The sequence below is a fragment of the Psammomys obesus genome, unplaced genomic scaffold, assembly GCF_907164565.1.
Source record: "Psammomys obesus unplaced genomic scaffold, mPsaObe1.curated_primary_1811, whole genome shotgun sequence".
Classification (NCBI taxonomy): domain Eukaryota; kingdom Metazoa; phylum Chordata; class Mammalia; order Rodentia; family Muridae; genus Psammomys; species Psammomys obesus.
The window spans coordinates 16,851,484-16,874,355 of record NW_026585797.1 but is presented as its reverse complement, the minus strand read 5'-3'; the positions used below and the strand labels follow the sequence as shown (position 1 = coordinate 16,874,355).

Below are 22,872 nucleotides of genomic sequence, written 5' to 3'. Positions count from 1 at the left end.
CAGAGGAGCTAGCAGGTGCCAGTGCTGTTCATGGATGCTGCACTCAGGCTTTGCTGGTGATACAGACCATACACCCTCTGATGACACCCCGGGGACGTGGCTATTTTCCCTGTAACGCCTCTGAGAAGATATTTCATAGTTCAGTTTTACCTATTTGCTTGTATCAAGTTTATGTTATTTCAAAACATTACTCAGAGTAATTGAAAAATAAAAACAGGCCATCTGAGGTTCAGCGTGTTGCTGTTTATACATAACATTATTTTTCTGGATTTTAATACAATCTTAAAGTCTTTTAAAATCATTTATACGAAATCCAACTTGTAGTGTGATCATTGTATTATAAAAAAGGGGTATAGATAGATTATCCTTAAAAACAGAACAGAGGGCTAGAGAGATGGTTCAGAGGTTAAGAGCACTGGCTGTTCTCCCAGAGGACCCGGGTTCAATTCCCCGCAACCACATAGTGCCTCATAAACATCTATAATGAGATCTGGTGCCCTCTTCTGGCATGTTAGCATACATGTAGGCTATATAAATAATAAATAAATATTAAAAAACAAAACAAACAAACAAACAGAACAAAGCACTGCCACTTATCATCACAAGTTATACAAAAGGAATAGCTACTCACTGTGCCACAGACTGTGAGCCCAGTGTGGAATCCAGGGACTTGAGGGACTGCTGTGAATAAGGAGAGAAAAACCAAGCACTAAGTCACACATGAAGGGTCAATGTGGTTATCGTCCACAGGATCCCCACCAGCTTTCTGCATAAAGACAGAGCAATGGTGTCGATGCCCGTCCTGAACATGCATGTCTATCCCAGTAACTTACTCACTCCTGGAAAGCCAGGCTAGTCCACGACATCGTGGACACTTCATAAACAAGGTTAGCTTTCAGATGCTGGCACCAAACAAAACCCCAAATAAACAAAACCATCACCATCAACAACAAAAAACCCACACACAAAAAAGGAAAAAAAAAAACAAGAGAAAACAAAGGGGAGAGGTTATTTGTTAGCTTAAGTTAACACTGTGGTTTGTTACTTAAATTCTACATACTTCTTTCATCACTGCTTTTCTTTCTATTGTTGTCAGTGTATCCATATTTTATGAACTGAACTAAAGGCAAGATTCTGAATTTGAACACTGTAAATCTTTTCCAGATTTGTTCAGTAAATCTTGCTTTATTAATGGCACCCTTGAGAAAAAGGTTAATATGTACTTTTGGAGGTACCAACTTACATTCCAAATGCTAGCACTTCCTCTAATTTGGAGCATTAGCTCCAACCCGAAGTATAATGAAGAAATGGTGTTTAGCGTAACACAGTACTTTGTATATCAACCCAGTGCTGCCATAAAACTGACTGAAAGTGGTTTTTAGAGATAATGAATGTTGCTGAAAAGATCCATTTGACATTTAAAACAAGACAGTAAGTTGCTCAGTTATGTACAGAGGAGAGATGTCTACACAATTATGTAAATTAAAGTCATTTAGGAAACAAATAAAAAAACTAGAATGAAAGAAACGAAACCCTGCTTTTCTTTCACCCTTGTCTGAGAACTACTGCTTTCCCCGCCTCTCCCCACTGAGGCCCACTCAGCTGCCACACTTCTTCCTCCCCAGGCAGAGTCTGCAGGCCTGTACTCTGCGCCAGCTCTGGCGCGCAGCATCTCTTACAAGCATCGCCGTGCTCATGAGAGAGATTTCTGGACTATGGTTATGTGTCTCCTATCAGGTGGCTTTAGAGCAAACGCTTACAGTAGGAATTAAAGAACAACAAGATGGGGTAAAAGATGGGTGCTGCAGCAAGTGACCCCAACACAAGGACTGATGGCGCCTTGACTGTTCTCCACCACGTCGATAAGTCTCAGTTAAAATGGACTGAGAAAAAAATCCATACTCACAGTCAATGTCAGATTCTAAAACTAGTTCAGATTCCCGAATACCTCGCCTGTCCTCACCCAACAGCACAACCAGCAATGAACTGAACGCAGAGAGCGTTGACCCTCACAGAGCTTCCCAGCTCTTTCATGAGCATGTGTGCTCCAAACACTTTTGCCAGAGGTTTGAATTTTTAAATTCTTTACAATATGTAAGTATTATTTCTACCTCTTTGCCCAAGGGAAGCCAGCATTTTACCAGAAAAATATTTGTATGATTATAAAGCATGGTAAAATGACTGGACTTAATGAGGGAACTGGACACGCAGCTCACAATCTGAAATCTCTTTGATTTGCCCCTGTGCTGGAGCCGCAGGGAACACCCCAGTGCAGTCTTCTTGTTAGCCCTGTGTGAGTCTGAGGAGTCTGCTTATAACAGAGTCTGCTCCTGGGAATTGCTAGGATACCCTCAGAAAGGTTGTCTGAAGAACACTAAATAGAGCGAGAGCGAGAGCGAGAGCAAGAGACAGTAGTTGGAATGCAATGTGTGTGAAAGTAAAAAAAAATTAATAAATGATAAAAAGAGATTAAATATGGTCCATGCTGTGTTTCCTGTTGTGTTCTTACATAACTACTCATTCTATTTTTATAATGCAAAGCGGCTTGGGCTATGTTCAAATCCTGTAAGTCTTAAATTAGTAGTGAACCTACATTGCAATGCTGTTCCACTTATCTGCAAGAACACAAGCTTCATCAGGACAAATACTTCATTCTAAGCACCTTTACTTGCTCATTTCTGGGTCTCAGCAGCCGCTGCCACATGGGCAGTGACTCATGGAGGCAGTGGGAGGGGAAGAAGGAGGTGTCTGTGTGAGCTCTTCTGTCTTATCTTTCGGCAAAAGCCCCCAAGAATGGAATGCAGTCAGCCCATGAGTGCCCCCCCCCACAAGGCCAAGGAGCAGGGCTGCCCTTCTTTCCCTTCTTTACACACACACACACACACACACACACACACACACACACACACACACACCTCAGCTGTTTTGTGACTTCATTTCCTCTTCATGGACCCCCTTGATTTGAAGAGGAGCGGATGAAGAGAGGAAGATGAGCAAATCGAGATGAGGAATGGTAGCATCAAACTCCAGAGGCGCCTGCTTCCTCAACCCTCACAGCTTCTCTGGGATGATTTTCAATTTAGAATGCCATGAGGTTTAAATTTGAAAGAAATGATAAATGGAGTGATTTAAAGTGACACCACTGATTATGTGGAGATTTACCAAGGGGAAAACAACGTACAAACAGCTTTGGTAAAGAGAAACAGGCCATGCAAATAACTCACCGGCACAGATTTCTCTAAGAACTTGAGGAATGAATGTGAAATCAGGTGGAAGTTCAATCAATATACATTGTATCTAGCACACCAGCATCAGAGGGGCAGAAATGTGAGGGAGTATAACTTCAGTTTACATGCTGTTATTCACCCACTGACACATCTACCTTTCCAAATGTTTCCTCTCTATTTTGTGGGAATTTTTTTCTTCTTTTAGAACATAGATGCAAGAGAGGAAGGTTGCCAATGAGGGTTTGATGGTTAAATTCTTGGTTTTGTTGTTAACTTTGTGTGGCCCTAACAAGCCACGTAACCTCTCTTAGGTTAGAAGGAAGAGGGGCTCAGCAGAAATGCATAAGCTCTCACAAACCACACTCTTGCTTCTACAGATGAAGAAATGGAGGCCCAGAGTTACCAAGGATACAGACAGAGCTGGAGGGCTACACCAAGTTTTCTAAAACTGACTTAACAGTAAAACTAACTTTCGGGCCAGGCATGATGGCGCATGTCTTTAATCATAGCACTTGGGTAGGCAAAGGCAGGCAGATCTCTGTAAGTTCCACGCCAGCCTGGTTTACAAAGCGAGTCCAGGACAGCCAAGGCTACACAGAGAAGCCCTGTTTCAAAACAAACAAACAAACAAACAAACAAACAAACAACCCAACACATTTTCGGTACAATTTTGTTTGGAGTCTCAAGTGTAAACATGAAGTAGAATCATTCTGGGCAAAAGCTAGGTTTGTATGGCCTGGCACGCCATGCCACTGGTGTGGCTTCCATGGTTTAAACTGTAGGTCACAATCGTGTCACTACATGGGTATGGAGTGTGAGGTACTTCTGTTAGTGCTGGCTTATAATGCACCAAGCAGCCTTGGTGTTAACCCCACAGCACACACACTTGGCACTGTGTATACCATTATACCATATAGTGTCAGCAAACCTGCCTGAACACAGCTCGGATCTGAGGTGACTGTTATGAATGTCACTGTTTATACTGTACACACACACACACACACACACACACACACACACACACACACTTGTTTGTACTTATAGAACCAAGACATTTTCATTATGGAAAAAAAAGTAACAAACAGCATTTTCTTAGTGTCATTCTTTAGCATGTGACAAATTAGCATGTGATAAATCTTTGGCTTGTTGGGTTAAAATGTTGGATTTTAAAAGCTGTTGTCTGCGTTTCATTTTTAAAAAAAGTTAATTGGAGTTCGTCTGGGATTAGAACAGACGTTGCAATCATGTTTGAAAGGTTTTAATGGTTCTTTGCCATGGTGCATGAAGTATTCATGCACAGCCTGACAGGAGGATATAGTGTAAGAGTGATACTTGCTCACTCTCCTTTCGCTGTCAAACCATCACCCCTTGTCTCCTTTTTTTTTTTTTTCAAAATTAGAATGTCTTAAAAATACACAGGAGTCAAGTTTGAAGCCAGCCTCTCTAGACAGGGCTCTCACACTGTATTTCTTCAATGGACCTAAGGACAAGAAACTCTACCATGCCAGGAATGGGTAGGGATCTTACGCCATCTTTCCTATTCTTGTCTCTTAAATAAAAACAAACAGCTCAGGAGACTTTAAGACTTCTCTCTATGGACTTGAACAAAAAGCTGTAAGCCAGAACACAGACAACAGAGGCAACCTGGCCTAACTTGTCTCACAGCTACATTTCCATATGTTCTGGTCTTCATTTTCTGTTTACAGTAAGATTGCCACAGGCACAACAGAGAGGAATTTACATGTCCTTTTCCTTTGGCCAAACTGTAAGTAAATTAATTTTCTTTACCAGTTTCCATTTCCTAATTTCTTTGGAATGCAGAGAGACAGAGGGGGCCGGTTTATGGACCTCCATACTCTGCACCAGCGCCCTTTTCAGCCTCTTCAGAGAGTCTAGAGTGAGCTTTGTTGCTGCTATTTGTTACAGTTAGGGCACTAAATGCTTCTCCTCAGTGCATTAATGTGTTGATGGGTGATGGCATCACTGTGATCTGTGTGGTAGGGCCTTGGTGGAGGAAGGGGGACAAGAAGTGTATGTCGTATTTCTAGTCCTTTTCCTCATTTCCTCTTTGCTTCCATGGCTGCCAGGCTGATCCATCCTGACTTCTTTCTAAGAATGTTCTACTGCACCACAGGCCTGAAGATAATGGAAGCAGCAGAGCACTGGCCGAAACTCCAGGAACTGTGAGCCAGAATAAATCTTTCAGCCTTTTAAATGGTTTCTTTCAGGAACTTTGACACAGCAACAGATTCTAACTCACGGTGGGTTTGGAGACATGATGTGTCCACAGGCCCAGTACATGCTCTCCTACTGAGACACCTCCCACCTCTACCTTCAAATGGCCTCTGTCTTTCTCTGTTGTTGTTGGAATCAAACTCAGGGCCTCAAGCTAAGCAAGTGCTTTACTATTGAGCTATACTTCCAGCCCAAGAATGAGCTTTTGAAATAGCAATTTAATCCTGTCACCTCCCTGCTTTACATACTACAATGAATGATGACTCCTTAATGCCTCCATAGGATGGCTTTCAAGATTTATTTGGAAGTCTTATTTGGGGTCAGTTTTTTTTTTTAGATTATTATTTTTTATTAATTGTGCTTTATTCACTTTGTATCCCCCCTGTAGCTCTCTCCTCCCCTCCCAATCCCTTCCTCCCTCCCCCTTCTCCACGTATGCCCCTCCCCATGTCCACTGATAGGGGACAGCTTCCTTTCCTTCCTTCTGAGCCTAGTCTATTAAGTCTCATTAGGAGTGGCTGCACTGTCTTCCTCTGTGGCCTGGTAAGGCTGCTCCCCCCTCAGGGGGAGGTGATCAAAGAGTAGGTGAATCATGTCAGAGACAGTCCTTGTCCCCGTTACTGTGGAACCCATTTGGACACTGAACTGCCATGGGCTACATCTGTGCAGGGTTCCAGGCCATCTCCATACATGACACAGGGCATATACTCACTCATAAGTGGATATTAGACATATAATATAGGATAAGCATACTAAAATCTATACACCTAAAGAAACTAATCAAGAGGGAGGACTCTGACTAAAATGCTCAATCCCCATTCAGAAAGGCAAAGATTATGGACATCAGAAGAAGGAGAAAACAGGGAACAAGTCAGGAGCCTACCACAGAGGGCCTCTGAAAGGCTCTATCCTGCAGGGTATCAAAGCAGATGCTGAGACTTATGGCCAAACTTTGGGCAGAGTGCAGGGAATCTTATGAAAAAAGGGGGAGATAGTAAGACCTGGAGAGGACAGGAGCTCCACAAGGAGGGCAATAGATCCAAAAATATCTGGGCCCAGGGGTCTTTTCTGAGACTGATGCTCCAACCAAGGACCATGCATGGGGTCAGTTTTTTAATCCTTTATCTCAAGCTGCAACCATGATGATACTCTGGGCATGCTACGTTCTTCACAGCCTCTTCGTAACATCTTTAAGAGTCCCCCAGTGAGAACATCTAGTTTTCACAAATGACCCTGCAGTTGCCTGTCACTATCCTTTATTGCTTATGTTTTAATTTTGTGGCTTTATGGCTAATGTCACTTTCAGTCTTTAGGCTATAATGCAGGGACTATTTCTGATTTATTGGCCATCACCATCCAGACTACATTCTACCACAGTGTCTGAAAAACACAGCAAGCATTATTAAAAGTGTTAGTCAAACAAGGAAGATGCCAAAACAGGTGAAGGAATGAAAATGGACCCTAGGTAAGGGGCAAGGACCAGAAAAATGAAAGCAGAAAATGATCAAAGCTTGAGGAAGAGTGTTCCACCCAAGGAAATTCCGACCTGTCATCACAGCTGCAGAAAGGGTGAAACTGCAGAAGTAGAGGGAGAATCAGAACGGAAACCTGAGGGATTCACGTTAGAAGGCAATTCCTGCAGGAAGCAGGATCCAGAGTCAGCTTGGAGCACAAGAGCACATCTTGGGAAACGCGAGGGTATTGTTTTCTTTGACTAGGTGTTATGGAGTGTGGGAGGGACTCAAACAGAACAAACAAAAGAAGACAAGTAGGTGTGCATCACTGTAATCACAGCTGGACACTCAACATGGTAGCGACTTGGAAACACAGTGAATAAACACAGAAGTGGCAGAATGCACAAGTGATTTACCCCAGGGTTGGAGACTGAAGAGACAAAACACAGACTCCAAGTGCTGTTTAAGCGTCTGGCATCAGACTGCTAAGTAATGGCGCTTGTGTGAAGCGACTTCCTGTGGTCTGAGGACCTGGCTCGGGAAGAACAGAAGTGAGTGCAGGTGAGCCAGGAAGGAGGCAGATGACATCAGTGTAAGCCCCCAGTTAAAGAAGTGTACCAATGAGTTAGCTGCGTGTGCAAGTGTGCACGCACTTGTGACTGTGTGTGTGCGCCACCGAGTGAGTGTGGAGGTCGGAGGACAAGTGCTGGGGGTCAGTTCCCTCCTTTGACTTTGTGGGTCCCAGGGGCGGAGCTCGGGTGACCAGGCTTTGTAGAAAGTGCCTGTACCAGCTGACTCATCTTGCCCAGCTGACCCACCCCGCAATTTTATTTTTTAACTATTTCTGAAAACAGAAGGGTTATTTAGGTCTTCTACATCCTTGTTTGAGCACGAGTTAGTCCCTAATCTCCCATATTGAGGGAAAAATTCTTCCCAAATCAGGGCTCATAAACTATAAGGAAATCCTCCACATGTAGGTGGTGGCTGCTTAGACACACCTAAAGTAATAGGGAAACAGCCTGGGTAAGACAAAGAGGGCTCATTCAGTGTCAGAGAGTTCAAGTCAAAGAGTGAATACAGCAAATTTCTTCCAATATGTAGAGAAAGACATTTGATTCCGTGAGTTATGAAAAAAAAAAAAAAAAAAAGAGCCTTACCTAAGAAAAGGTCCGTTTTCTTTTATGTTTCCAAACAAAACGAAACAAAACAAAAACCAAACCTAACCAACCAACCAAAGCTGTTAAAATGAGTACCCTGACTGACCACTTACTGTGATTACTAAGTAATAACTACAACAACAGCACATGCTTAATTTCCGATGGTTTTCGCTAGCAATCAATTCCTAAAGCACATGAAGCAAGCAGTAGTCTACAGGTACCTACATTTGATTAAGAAACATTTTACAAAGCCAGACATTTTACAGGGCCAGGTCTGGTGGCTTATATATAAGGGTTGGTTGGGTCAAGGCAAATTAGCTAGGCTTTTTTTCCCCCCACAAAATTTAAACAACAGTAACACTGAAAACAATACCTGACAATGCACACCATAAAACGATGCAGTATTAGCCTGAAATGCCAACCGTGCTGAGGATGAGAATCCTTTAAGTAGAGAGGCTGCCAAAATGGGGACAGTAGAGTGAGGGAGTCAGTCAAGGAAGGGCCTCGGTGCCTGTGGAGACGGTGGCTGATGACAGCTGTCCCATGGCCATCTAAAGGACACTTCTGACAGGATGGGTGGCGAAGGTTCTTCCCATCACAGCTTTCACAGATCTCAACAGGTTTTCAGAGTAATGTTACTGATATTCAGATTACCCTTGGAGACATCATCCTGTACTCCTCTGCCTAACGGCCTTAGTGTCTTGTCAGAGAGCCCCAGGCCACATGCCACCGGACAGCAGCAGAGTAGAGCGCTGTGCCATTTCCTGTACTTTTGTTTGTTAAGACTACTCACCACAGAGAAATCAATGCATTTTACAAAAGGAAAACCAGTCCATAGCCCATGATATACTCTGAGAAGAATTGTGATAAATGCCCTAAAATACTTATTTTTGTGTCCTACAAAAAAAAAAAAAATCATAGAATTTTCACTGAGAATCTATATTATTCTATAAATTGAGCTTCAAATGGAAGCTCACCACAATGAAACGGAATGTGATTAAGACTGAGTTCAGGCTCAAATTAGGAGTAAGCTGCTAAATGGGAAAACAATTCACATGCATTTTTTAACATAAATTTAATTAATGGAATTAGGACGACATCAGGATCATTTTCTAAACCTGCTTTTGGGGTTAAACAACAGAGGGACAGTCTCATAGGCTCTTTATTCCAGAGTTCCTGGCAACTGACTAGATCCTACCCTGGGTGAGATCATCTGAAAACAAGCTGCACACAGGGCCCCATCCTGTAGAGGCTAGAGGGCCCTGGAACCCCTCACAGAGAGAAAAGAGGGCTGAGGCAAAGGTGCTGACCCAACGGTGGGGGCACAGGTGCAGACCTACATGGAGAAGCAGCTGTAAATCCAGCCCTAGCGCTCCAGAGGAAGGGCCTCACGGCCTCCTTTGTAGAACACCTCCGAGGGCCATGGGCGTTATCATAACACGCTGTGTAGTGTTTGGAGCCTCAAGGTGGAGGGGCACGGGGGTCTGCTCTGGGTCTGTCACATCACGGGGGTTCCAGGCATTCCCGCTATGAAAGTGCTGTATACAGACTAACAGATCATTTTCCAATATGGAATTTATGCATTTTATTAAAAGTCGTTTATATTACTATAACAAGTCATAGGGATGTTAAGAAAAACATCAGCCTGTATGCAATGCAATTCTTCATGGAATTCAATAACTAGATATTTTATTTTTTAAGCTGTAAGGTAAAATTTCAGCTCAAGTTTATGAATTCCCTATTATATATTTAGTCAGTTCTTTCCAGATAAAAGAGAAAACATTCCTGAAACTTTAAAGCAAATTCTATAGATACATCACTACATTTCTCTCTCAAAATAAAGTAAAAAACAAAACAAAACATATCTTTAGCAATACGAAAGAGGTAATAATTATAACTGTATTTTCAATAACTTAAGTGTTCCTGAATTCTATATATTTGGATACCATACCAAAAATTACCACTGCAAAAGTATCTTCATTGGATACTTGACATAAAAAAAATAAAATCATATTATTCTTATGTTAAGAACAATTAAAACTCACCCTGGTGCAGGACTAACATTTTTTTTGCATATATAAAGTGAGTTTTTAAAAATAATGTCATATAGCATAATTATAAGTTTCTCTGAAGACTAAGAGATACAAATTGTATGTGTTTTTTAAGTACCTAGTGTTTTCATGAGAGGCTCACAGGACTCACTAGCACAAAATTATGTGTGTGTGTTTGTGTGTGTGTATGTGCATATGTGTGTGTACATGTGTGTGTGTGTGTACGTGTGTGTATGTGCATGTGTGTGAGAATAACTTCCTGGAATTATCTGCTGCACTGGGGTTCTCTGTTCTTACTTTAGACTATTCAAAATAAAATCCAGATGCTACTGAATATAATACATATCATATGTAACATGTATAATATCTACATATACTATATAAACCAAGTACTCTGGCTTAAGAACTGGCCATTTTTAATTAAACCAGCTTGCTCTTACTGACTCTACATGCCAGGAAAACACTGAAAATAATTAAAGCACATTCTTTTTACATGAAGATGAGTTCACTGTATATTTTTAGAATTATTCTGGAATAGCAAAGCTAATGATTACTTGTTTAATTAGTTTTTACAAGTGATACTCAGAGCATCACAGTGATGTGCTGTGTCCTCCTAAGTAAGCCAACATTTCTGTGTATACGTCTCACTAAATCTGGCAGCTATGCAAACCACATCTAGAGTGTCAATGCTGAACCGCTTAGAGAAGATGAAAGGTACTTTTCAATTTTAAGTACTGTTTTTTTGAATTTTAAAAAAGAAAACAAAACAAGAGCACCTACCAGAAATACAACAACCATAACACCCACACCATTTTATGAATTAAGACTATTCTGGGTATTTTAGTAACTCAAAATGGTCTAAAAATAGAATTTTCTGTGTTAATGAAAGACGACGTCCAAGACCTAATAGAGAAAAAGGAACATTAAGTATAATTAAGACAAATCAACATGAAGCCATGTTTGCTCACATGAAGAGTGTACTTTAGAGAGCTTTGGAACACTTAGCAGCAACAGGATTTCCAGTCTACAAGACTTATTTTTAACCCTATATTATTTTCTTTGGTTAAATTTTATAAAAGATAGGGACATATTACTTTCATAGTGTAACTAATTAAAAATGTCTAAAACACAAATGAATAAGACCAAGTTGGCAGAATTTTTTCAAAGCCTCCAAGTTTTTTAACTCCCTGACAGCACCAGCATTTGCTTTTCTATCAGATACGAGTTGGTACCGAAGGCCTCGATGAGCCTGGAGGAAAACACCCATACAGGCAACAAATGCTGCTGCCAGCCTCCTCCATCGCCATGTGCCAGGAGATGTGCTGGCAGGAGCCTGGCACCAGAGCAGGCACCACTGGGAAGATCTGGGAGGTCCTGTGGCTGCCAAGCCACTGCCAGGCATACCTTTGCTTTTCATTGTATAGTTTGGACAGAAGTAAACTTAAAAAAGGACAGATGTTGAGGTTTCTTTCTTTTTATTCCTTGAAAGTATAGAGAATAAAGCTGCGTGCATTAGTACATGCCCGCAGTCCCAGCCACTTGTGAGGCTGAGGTGGGAGAATCCTTCAACCCAGCGGGTCATGGCCAGTCTGGGCGATATGGTGAGGCCACCATCTCAAAATCAGAAACAAAATCCAAACTGAAATACACAGAACACAGTTCTTACAAGTTCCACATGGAGGAGGCACAGGGAAGCAAACAGTAGACAGGGCTGTAAACCCCCCCAGCAACACAAACCTGGCTATGGAGGTCTATCTGTTACACGGTGGCAGGGGTTAGGGGGCATGGCCACACCCCTAGCCAGCAGTGCCATCTGAATGAATGCTTGCAACTTTAGGGACCTCAATTTGCTCATCTGCACAATGAATCAGGTACGTCGTAGCCTCATTCCTGGCACCAGCCCCACAGTGCTATGAATCCAGACCTCCCACAAAGCTTAGTAACTTTCCATGTTCTTTAAGAGGCTTATCTTATATATGATGATAAGAAAAGGATTACATGAGAAATTAAATCTCTGGTGAATTTTTATGGTATGCTCATAAGAAGAATCGTGATAAAATCAAACCATATGCATTTTGATAAAGAATTAATTAGGAAACACAACTAACCAGGTGCTATGGCTGTCAGCTTCATGACTCAAGAGTATTCAAGGCATTTCAGTGCGTGGGGTGACATTATGTTTATCAGGGACTTCTTTTTACATTAGCACATACTCTCTCTCTCCACGAATTAACATACTGTCTAATATATGTATAACACATTCCTTGGAGGAAAATATTTACGTATAGGTATACACACCCCTATACACACACACACACACACACACACACACACACACACACACACATATTCCTAATTTTTAAAGAGCTGGAGGTCTTGCAGAGCTGCTCTCTTACAGGACTCTAGTCTGACCCATGGGCTTCACCTATGACAGATCACTTTAACTTTAGAGCCTGATATGACCTCCACCCTGCCTATGGGGATGTCCAAATCCTGCCCCAAATGGCTCCTCACCTGGGCAGTACTTGCTTTATGCATTAGTGCAGTGAATCACCCTTGCTTCAGCAGGGATTCAACCCAAGGCTGCACGCATGCTAGGCAAGTTATCTACAACCGAGAGCCACATCCCCAGCCTAACTACTTTATTTTAAAACTGTTTGAGTTTGCGTAGTGTATGTTCTCTGGGGACCTATTAGGGCTAGGGTTTGGACATTAGTGAGATGAGCCTGCAACAGCTCTTAAGGGCTAAGCTGACACTTGAAGAATGATTATGTTGGAAGATGAATGTACAAGTAATGTTTGCAGGTGGAGACCAAAACTGGAAAATCAACCCCAGTCTAAACTAGACATGGTGCGGTGAGTCCAGATAAGGAAAAGAGGGGTACAGGCAGCAAGCGTTCTCTTCAGGAAGTGGTGCCTGAGGAACACAGGCACACCAGGCAGGGGAAGGGCAAGACCAGTTTCTCAGGAGTGGTCAAGTACAGGAAATGCCTCTTCTCCGGCTGACACAGGGACAATGGAGAAGAATACAGACTCAAGAGTTACATGGCCTTAGTTTCAATGGTCAGCATGGCAGCAAGCTGGGAACACCAGTAAGGCTTGATCTTTCACTGCATTTCATACTAAATCAAAAACCTTATTACTGCCCCATGCTAACTTATATTTCCACTGCAGTAATTTATCCAGGAAGTTTAGAATAAAACTGTTATGAGTTGGTGACTTGTACCTTTTCAAAGTTACCATGCTAAGTTTCTAAGCCTCACCGTGATGGTTCTTGGAAATACGTGATGAGGACAGAACCTTCACAAGTGGGATCTGTACTCTTTTAAGACTGGACACAAGAGATTCCTCTCTGTGTCCTCTGTCTTGTGAGGGTGCAATGAGCTGCAAACCAGAAAGCCAGCCCTCAGCAGACAGCACATCTACTAGCACCTTCACCTTGGACTTCCCAGTCTCCACACGGTGAGAATTATTCGTTATTTAAGCCACTATGAACGACTGCATGTCTGTTACAGTAGCCCTGAATTAAGACAGACATTTGTTAATTTCCTAAGTCTGATGCTGAACAGCAGAACAGTTCTCCACTGTAACCTAGTGGAGAACCAGGCTTTCTGAGCCTGCCAGCCTTCTCGTGCTTCTCTCCATATTCTCCAAGCTGGTGCTGCATGCAGGAAACCGCATTCCTTATTTCCAGACTTTGACTTTATCCAAGTCATCCCCCCCACTTTGAGAGGGATGCTGCTTTAAGCTTGATGGTATTGGTGTATTTTGCTGGTCACGTCTCTGTTGTCCAGCAGAAGGGTAAGTGCTGAGCTCTAAATACTGCCAAGAAGCCAGCAGTCTCCCACACCCTGATGTAACAACAATCTTTAGCCATTGCCAGATGTCTCCTGGGAGGTAAAACCACTACCAGTTGAGAGGTGCTGGTCTATGCCAAGACGCATGTACCACTTTGTTTTTCTATAATAAAACAAACTCGCCTGCGTGTTCCACAATGTACCACAACCTGACTTTGCCTCCACAGCAGAGTTTGTGTCTCTTCAATACTCGGGAAGTAACTGGAGATCTGGTCTTCCTCCAGCAACTGCTCACTCTCCCTTCCTCCCTTCTTCAGAGTGAAACTCTGAGAATGGCTTCCACTTGCTTGTTACTTTGATCCTGGTGCAAAGCTGTCAGGGTCCTCTTGACACCAAATGCTCAGATAACCCAGTTGTGCTACTTGCAACCTGACACCCACATGTCCAAAGATAGCTAAGAGGGTGGTCCAACTCAAGATGGTAGATTTGCTTAAAACATAAGAGGTTTGTTTGTATGTGTGTATGTGTGTGTGTGTGTGAGATTTTTTTTTTCTTTTTATAATCCAACTGCATGGTTTTCTGCAGGACCTTTGCAGATGGCAAACTAGTGTCCCAATGTCAAACACTTGGACATGCCTAGAATGTTTTTCCCTTCACCTTTGGCTTCCAGGGCACATCTCATACTCTGGGGTTTCCAGCTGTTGACTCTCTTAATATTAGTATCATCTGGTTCTGCCACTGGCTTCCTTCTCTTCTTACCCCACAGACCTCACTCAGGGCCAGTGCCTTCACCACAAATTCTGCTTTCTGGCACAGTACCCTAACTACAGTGATTCCTCCTCATTTGACTTTGGAGCCCTACTTTCTCTCAGATTCCAGTTTTTGAAACATCCCAAACTAATGGGTTCTTATTGTCCACCCTGTCTCACCTCCATGCTCCAAATTCCTCCTGGGCCATTGATTTTGTGGTACTGTCACCTATTCAGGTATACAATAACCCAGTGACCTCAGACTTATCTTAGATTCTAATGTCACTATTAGCTGAACCAACAAAAGGCCTGGCAATCACGCTTCTTCCTCCCTCCCACCCATCTAGTTTAGTCATGTATTTCATTTCCATGTATCCCTAACTAATTTCCTTGTGCCTGGTTTAACTTGCCTCTATTTAACCACCTGTGATAATGCTTTAAAATCTTTTTACATCATTTCCTGGGGTCACCTCTGCCAGGGGATCCCTTGTCTGGAAGATAAAATATAAGCAAGTTAGCAGAGTGCACTGGGCTGCTTGTGGCCCAGGGCCTGCATTTCTTCTCTAACTTTTGCCCTTTAAATCTACATTCCCCAGACACGATCATAACATCCTATACCTTATTCAAGCTCTTCTTCTTAGGGCATGTTTTTTCCTAACTTCATAGAGTACTACCTTTTAACTCATAGAAGCTGCAGGCTACGCGTTTTCCCCTTGGGAGCAAGTCCTGGCTTTCCTGGTGTGTTCCCAGCAACAAGTACATTATCTCCACATTATCTGGTTCCAAGAGTCTGTTGAAACTACCTGCTCACAAGTGGCTTGCCACCAGTCTGTCAAACCTATCAGGGTAAGTGCCTTGTTATACCAGCTTCACTTTGGGCTAAATGAATGGTCAGTATAGAAGAACTAAGTAACTACATGCTGAATGGCTGATACAGTGTTCAATTACCAAAAATTTTACCATGACATTATAATGATATATGCAAGATATATATTTGTTTAACAATATATATTGCTTCATAGTCAAGAATTACTAGGGCTTGTCGGCCTAAGGAAAGAGCTGATGTCACATAATGGAACAGGTCTAATAAGCAATATCCATATAAATAACTACCTGCGTCAGAGAGCTACTGACTGCTGTTGCTGAAGGCACAGACCTTAAAAGGCAACGGCATTTCTCACAACAGCTGAAAATCTTTAGTTACTGTAAGGTGAAAGGGATGGTCTAAGAGAGCTAGGTAAAAAGAACGACTTTTTTTCTGTGGACTCCTGCGACCTTTGGCATCAGTGTGAGCACCTAAAGCCACAGCTCCACTTCTGGGCTGTGCGCCATTATAGGCTGGGACTTGGGGGTTTAGGACTTTATCCTCTCTGAGCCTCCTTGGTTTCCTTATCTGGAAAATGGCTGTAATGTTTGCTTTATATATTTCTCATTGGTGCCCAAGTCAAAAGAAGTAACAATGTAAACAATGGAAGATCATAAGCACGAAAAAAAAAAGAAAGAGATATTTTATACAGACGGAAAAAAAAATCAGAGCATCTTATATATAGCGCACATTCTTGACACACATACCTTTTGAGAAGCCCAAGGTTTTTCTGTTTTAGTTTTCTCCTTGGGAGTTAATGGAGGGGATCGCTCCTTTACCTGCGGAGGTGAGTCTCGATACAGGGCTGGAAGTAGAAGAGGGATTCCTTTCATTAACGCAGCTGCACTCTTCCACTTGGGAACCAACCACAGTGGAGGGCAGAGGCTTCAATTTAAAGAAACGGACACTCAGTTCTTTGTGTAAGAGCAGGTGATGCGGCACTCACTGGTTAACGCAGCTTGTGGTCTGACCCAGAGCTAGGACTAGAGTTTCAATCACGAGGACTTCAGAAGGGCAGAAGGCGTTACTTCACGTACTGCTGGTCACACAGACGCTTATTTTAGTTTCTCTCATTACACAGTGGCCAGGAGCCTGCTGTATGCAAGGTTATCTGCCAGGCAACAGCAGCCGCTGCTCCCAAGGAGCTCCTGTCTGCCTAGAGCTGGGGCGCTCACCCTTCCTACTGCTTCAGTACAGCTCCTCCTGCTGTGCTGACCCCTAACCATAAAATGATTCTGTTGCTATTTCATAACTGTAATTTTGCTACTGTTATGAATCATTATGCAAATATTTATGTTTTCCAGTGTTCTTAGGTGACCCCCAAAGGGGATGTGCTCCACAGGATGAGGACTACTGGCCAAGAGGCAGTCATGTCCATAAAAGCAGCATCATTCGAAAGGCAGCGAATAACAATGATAAAGTGGTATGGGGATGGAAAATCCTGAGCGGAAGGAGGAGAAGGTGTGTCAAGCTCTGAAGAACAGGTAGTACTGTGACTAGAAGGATAATTTGGGAACAGGGAATGAATAAACATGGATTTAGGATTATATCCAAGATATAAACTTAAATCCCCTTTAATCTTCGATGATAATCTACATAATCTATACAAAGTATGTGTATGGAAAAAACCCATATGGGAATCTTCAAGGGCTAAAATGAAAATCTATTTTAATGACGAGTAATTTGGAATTGAGAAATTCCAGAGATGGACTGAACTGAAATTGTACAATTAAGATTATGAGATATTAGTGGATGTGGGTTGGCATCACTCTTAGGTTTCTTTACACAGCAGAGAAAGGGTGTTGGATGTGACTGACAGAGAGTGATCCTGCTGCCTGCCCAGCAGCTCACAGCAGAGCCAGACTGTGCAACATGAGCACGTTATCTTCCATTTGCCGTTCTCATTAAACAGTGTAGAGATTCTGTTCATGTACAAACTCTCTGACATTTGCTTTGCACACATGGCTTCAGATAAAGACCGAGGAAAATTCCTCCCTCCATTTTAGAATAGAATATGCTGCTGAGAGCCATTTTCCTTGTTAATGCTAAAGTCTGGTAGGTGAGTTTTTGTTAAATTCAGGCAGCAAGTAGGATAAAAGGGAAAGAAAAGCACCTGCTGACATGTGAGATTCAGCTATTATGCACTGAGGTATTCTGAGATTTCCCTCCTGTTTGTTCTCACCTGCACAAGGCCCTCACAACAAGCAGTGGCTAAGGAAGGCATTAATTATTCAAGCGCACAGTAAGTAGTGACAGTTGCAGGATGGTTATGACTTGAGGCAAGGAATCAATTCTCAACAAAGCTATCAACCATCACTGTAGAGGTTTCAGAGTTACTAGACACAGAAAATAAAGTCTTCTTAGACTCTAACTCACTGCAGATCCAATGTCTGTGGCCTCTCAAGAGGGCAAGCCTACAGGCTTATTTCTGCAGAATGTGCTGAGAGCCACGTGGTATTTTCATATTGTCAAATAAAAACCTATCTGCAACATCCACCCCGCCCCCATTGGTATCTGAAAGGAAAAGGCTGTATGTCCTAGTCAAGTCACAGACATCCTTCTACAACTCTACCAGCAGCCAGCCACTGTCACTGAAGCTCAGCGGGCCTGCCCAGGGCTGGCTCACCAAAAGTGTGAGGGACACGTGGATGTTGTGGCAGTCAGGAAGCTGGAAATGTTGAGGGCGTGGGAGAGGACTTTAACACTGTCTTCAGTCTACTCGGTAGTTACCTGGTCCTAAACAGCTTCTTTCCACTCTGCCTTCAGCTTTCTCCATCATGTATTTTCTTTGAGAGATGGAATGTATCGCTAGGAGAATTTACAAGCTACTAGTTGTGCTTTAGAGATACATAAATCAGGGACAAACAGAAAACTAAAAATCGTGTCATAGGAAAGAGAAGTGGGCATTTTTTTTTGTAATTCTTGGCACTCTTAAGGGGCAGAGTTTGCTGAGGCAACAGACAGGGTAAGGAAGGGGGCTGTGGAGAGACACCAGAGTGGGGCTCTGGGGACACGTGGGGAGCAAAGTGGGGACAGTAAAGGGAAGTCATTTCAAACAGATGTAGCCTAGCATGGTAATCAAGGAAAAACATTCTTCTTCCTCCCTTTAATTTTTTTAAATATATCCTTTTACTCTCAAAATTCAGAACTTAAGCCAGGAAGTAACAGTATTTTTGTTCAGTCACAATTTGGTTTAAGTAGGGGTTTCAAAGGTTAGCGTGAAAATCAACTACTAGGAATAAATAATTCTTTGCAAAAACAAGACAATAAATATTCAAAGCAGTGTTTCCTACTTCATTCTCTCAGAGCCACCCCATCAGCGCCTGTGTGAGATTGCTTTGTTGCCTGCAGTGCACCGTCCTTATTCTAAAGGCGACTCCCACAGGCCAGTGTAAGCTGGGCATGGGCTTGAAATCTCCTTCCTAAGTGCAGGGTCTCCAGCATGCCACCAGGGCAGCTGCCATTAGGACCCACTCTGGAGAAGCAGTGCTGTGTGCCTTGCTGTGACAGCTCACCTCACGTGTAGGCTTTCTGTGTTGGTTTCACCTTCCTGAGCTTCACAGTAAGGCTACAGCTTTTAGAGGGCCTTGTTAGGAAGCTGTCTGTTCTCTTTTCTTTTCACTTAATGAACCTGAGATTGAGACAGCCCCTTCATTCCTGTGTCAGCAGGCACCTGGCCAGAGTTGGGGTATACAATATGAGGAGTGCGGGCGGAGGGGCTGGAGGTACTTAAGATGCTAAGAGTCACTCAGGAGAGAGAAGGGCTGACAAGACAGAGCAGCAGGTGGGAGGGAGGAAGGAGCTGAAGGAAGTGGCTGCTGGAGGCTCCCCAGGAATGAATGACAAGGGCAATCAGCAGACATTCCAATCTCAGAGCAGAGTGGCTCTCTGGCTGACCAGTGCCTCTTCCTTTCAGCTTTTCCATTATGAGAATGAAAAATGTTTCAAACTGGTAAACAGAAGCAACAATGATACAGACAGTGCACTAAAGGGGAGAAAGTGACCAAATCCTGGGCTCGTATATCACCTTAGTGTACCAGGAAGAGAGCACACACTTACTTTCACTAGCCACATGATTAGCTGGAAAGAAACCTTCCTGTCCCTTTCCTAAGCTGCCGTACCACCAGTCTTCATTATCTTTGAAAAACACTCGGATAATGTCTCCGCGATGGATGGTTAGTTCATCTGATCGGCTTGCTGTGTAGTCGTAAAGAGCCACTACCTAGGAGAGAGATAAGACCACCACAGCTTTATCACAACTGTGCCACAGAAAGAGCCCCAACACTCACTTCCTCTTGCAGAAGAACAGCTGAAACCAAAGCAGGACTTTGGTAAGTCTGAGGCTGTGTCAGGGGTTGCTAATAGGATCAGGGGTGGTGGGAACACAGCAGGAGAAGCAAGATAAAAGACTGTGGGATTGAGAAATGGTTAAGAACACTCAACACACAAAGATTAGCTTCCAAATACCAGATGTTAAAGTTTTAAAGTAAATTACTTTGAAGCAAATTAAAAAAAGAAAAAAACCAACAACCCTCGCACTCTGCTGCCTCTCTTAGAAGGGCTTTATAGTACCCCTTCAGGTTCCATTTTCTGCGCTAAGCAGATGCATCTGGAAGAAAAAACTTCAGCTTATCAGTTTTTCAACAAAGGAAAGCTCCGTGGATCACTGATTATATAACCCTGCTATCATCACAGAGTTTATTGCTTAAGTATCTTTTTGAGAGAAATATTTCTTGAAAAACAGCTTTTGATATTTTTATACCAACAATCTAAATCTTCTGACTTACCTTTAAAAGCTGACCTTTGCTGGACATAAATTAAGAGGAAAGGTCTTCCTGTGAGAATCTCCTTCTCTGTTTTATAACAGGACTCATCACATTTGATGTGTTTTTTTCTTAAAAAACATGCAAGTCAAAACTGATGTTTAACAATTCTTTGTAGCATTTCAAAGGACAGCGCGTGTGCATCCACCTCACACCTGCAGCCCTACACAGGGTAGGGCATGATAACAAGGTGACATGAACACACTTTACCACTGTGCCACCAAACGGCTTCAAGTGCACACACGACGGTAATGGAAGCACACCATTAGAGCGCTTTGCAACTAGGCTGATGGACTCTTTCACCGAGCAACAATTTCAATCCCAATGTACTGCACAGCGGTGGTAAATAGGATCATCTCGAGAAGAGGCACCTCACTTAGGCTTTGTAGGAGAACAGAGTGCTATCAGGAAAGAGAAACCCCAGGAGTTCAATATGGCGAGGCCCGGCACTGAGGAACAGCCAAAGGCAGGGGAAGCCCCCCGAGGGAGCCAGGATAGTTAGTGGGGGTCAAAGGAGGACAGCGGTAGTGTGAGGGCAGCATGCTTGCTTGTATGAGCCCGAGAGAGCTCTGGTTCCTCACAAGGATGGTGGGCGCTGCAGTCATAGGCACAGGCGTCACAGCACGTTAATGTCGCTGTATGGACCACCCACCATCTAGACTTCGTAAAGCCGACAGATTAAAGCTTGCGCTAAAACTTCCACAAGTGTCCATTGATTAAAGACTCTCTTGACAGACAGTGTTCCACAAAGCCTAACAAGATTACCCACTGCACTTCTGTACCCATTGATGGTCTCTTACGATCCAAATGAGGCAGATCAGATTTTACGCTTAGGTCAGTGGTTCTCAACCTTCCCAACACTGGAACCCTTGAAGACATCCCTCATGCTGTGGTGACCCCAAACATAAAATTGTTTTCATTGATACTCCACAACTGTAATTTTGTTGTTATGAATGTTCATTTGATCTTAGCCAAAAGGCCAAGAAGTGATGTTGTTTTGAATCTTAATGTGAATATCTCATATGTAGGGTATCTGATATGGGATCCCCAAGGGGTCACAATCCATAGGTTGAGACCCACTGTACTAGCTGCTGAGACCTAACAACGTGTTACAGTTCCGCAGCTCTTGTTATGGACCCTAGTGCACTACACAACACGTAAAGGTCGAAGCTCCTAGTTCCTAATGTGAATATATCTGCAGATAGCCTTTAAGGAGACAACTGAAACTGATGACATTTGTAAGTCACCCTGATCAACAGAATCACTATGCTTGGGAGAGGAAGAGATGCCAGAAGCACACAGGCACACAGAGAAAAGGGCTCTGTGAGGACACCGTGAGAAGGTGACTGCTTGCCAAGAAGCAAGGCCTCAGGAGAAACCAACACTGCTAACTTGATCTTGGACTGCCAGCCTCTGAAACTATGGGAAAGCAAATGTCTATTGTGTAAGCCACCCGGTCTGTGGTATTCTGGTATGCAGCTCTGCAGACTAGTGCACTTCCACAACTTGATGGCTTCAGATAAGCCTCTTACCACCATCCTGTCTTGGAAGCACATGAGTAATGCTTCCCACGTGACTATTTCCAGCCCTGGTGAGCTCAAGTTCTGTCTCTACACTATCAGAGTGCTATGCCCCGAGGCCAAAACAATGTGTTTTCCAGCAAATTCATAATGAGCATCCTTAGGAGGGTGGTGGTAGATGAAGCTTCCGCCTCTAATCTGTGGGTACTGCCCCCTTTGACAGGTGAACAAACCCTTCCACAGAGGTTGCTAATGAGCATCAGAAAAACAGCTATTTACAATTTGAATCATAACAGCAGCAAAATTACAGTTATGAAGTAGCAATAAAAGAATTTATAGTTGGGGTCACCACAGCATGAGGAGCTGTTCCAAAGGGTCACGACGTTAGGAAGGCTGAGAGCCACTGCTCCACAACAATGGAACTATCTTTGAAGCATGTCATCATAGTATTATTGACATTTAGGCACACACTTGCTGTACAACGAGGAACTATGACTCTTATACTGAAAGTCCGCTACAGAAACGTCACTCAGGAGAAGGTGGTGGTGCGGTATCCAAGCCTGCATTCCTATCTAAGATGCTCTTACCTTCCCGTTTGAAATCTCATATTCTCTTCTGATAAGTGAAGATTAATGGTAATCTTCTTTGGTTGAAATCAGTACCAAATTATGAATAAATCCTGACCTTTCTATCTACAAGATTTTATTGTTGTGAGTGTTCAAACAAAACTGTAAAAAAGACAGCCAGCAAAATCCCTACAAAAGGATTGTCTCCAATGGACAGTATCCAGAGCACCCTCTGGTTACAGCAGGAAGGACCCTCTGGTTGCAGCAGGGAGGACCCTCTGGTTGCAGTAGGGAGGACCCTCTGGTTGCAGCAGGGAGGACCCTCCTGCTGCAGCAGGGAGGACCCTCTGGTTGCAGTAGGGAGGACCCTCTGGTTGCAGCAGGGAGGACCCTCTGGTTGCAGCAGGGAGGACCCTCCTGCTGCAGCA

At 43.2% G+C, this 22,872-nt stretch overlaps 1 protein-coding gene across 3 annotated transcripts in view; it reads right to left on the bottom strand.

The window, feature by feature from the left end:
• Ahi1 (Abelson helper integration site 1) overlaps positions 1–22,872 on the bottom strand; it is a 149,702-nt gene that overhangs the window by 11,942 nt on the left and 114,888 nt on the right. Inside the window, exons 20-22 of one of the 3 annotated variants that reach the window (XM_055599407.1) lie at positions 19,595–19,757; positions 16,243–16,340; positions 632–681 (exon numbers count right to left, since the gene is read on the bottom strand). In XM_055599407.1, the coding sequence (XP_055455382.1) occupies positions 632–681; positions 16,243–16,340; positions 19,595–19,757 (311 nt within the window). The remainder of the gene's footprint in view (positions 1–631; positions 682–16,242; positions 16,341–19,594; positions 19,758–22,872) is intronic. The other 2 variants (XM_055599408.1, XM_055599409.1) reach the window with 2 other exon arrangements.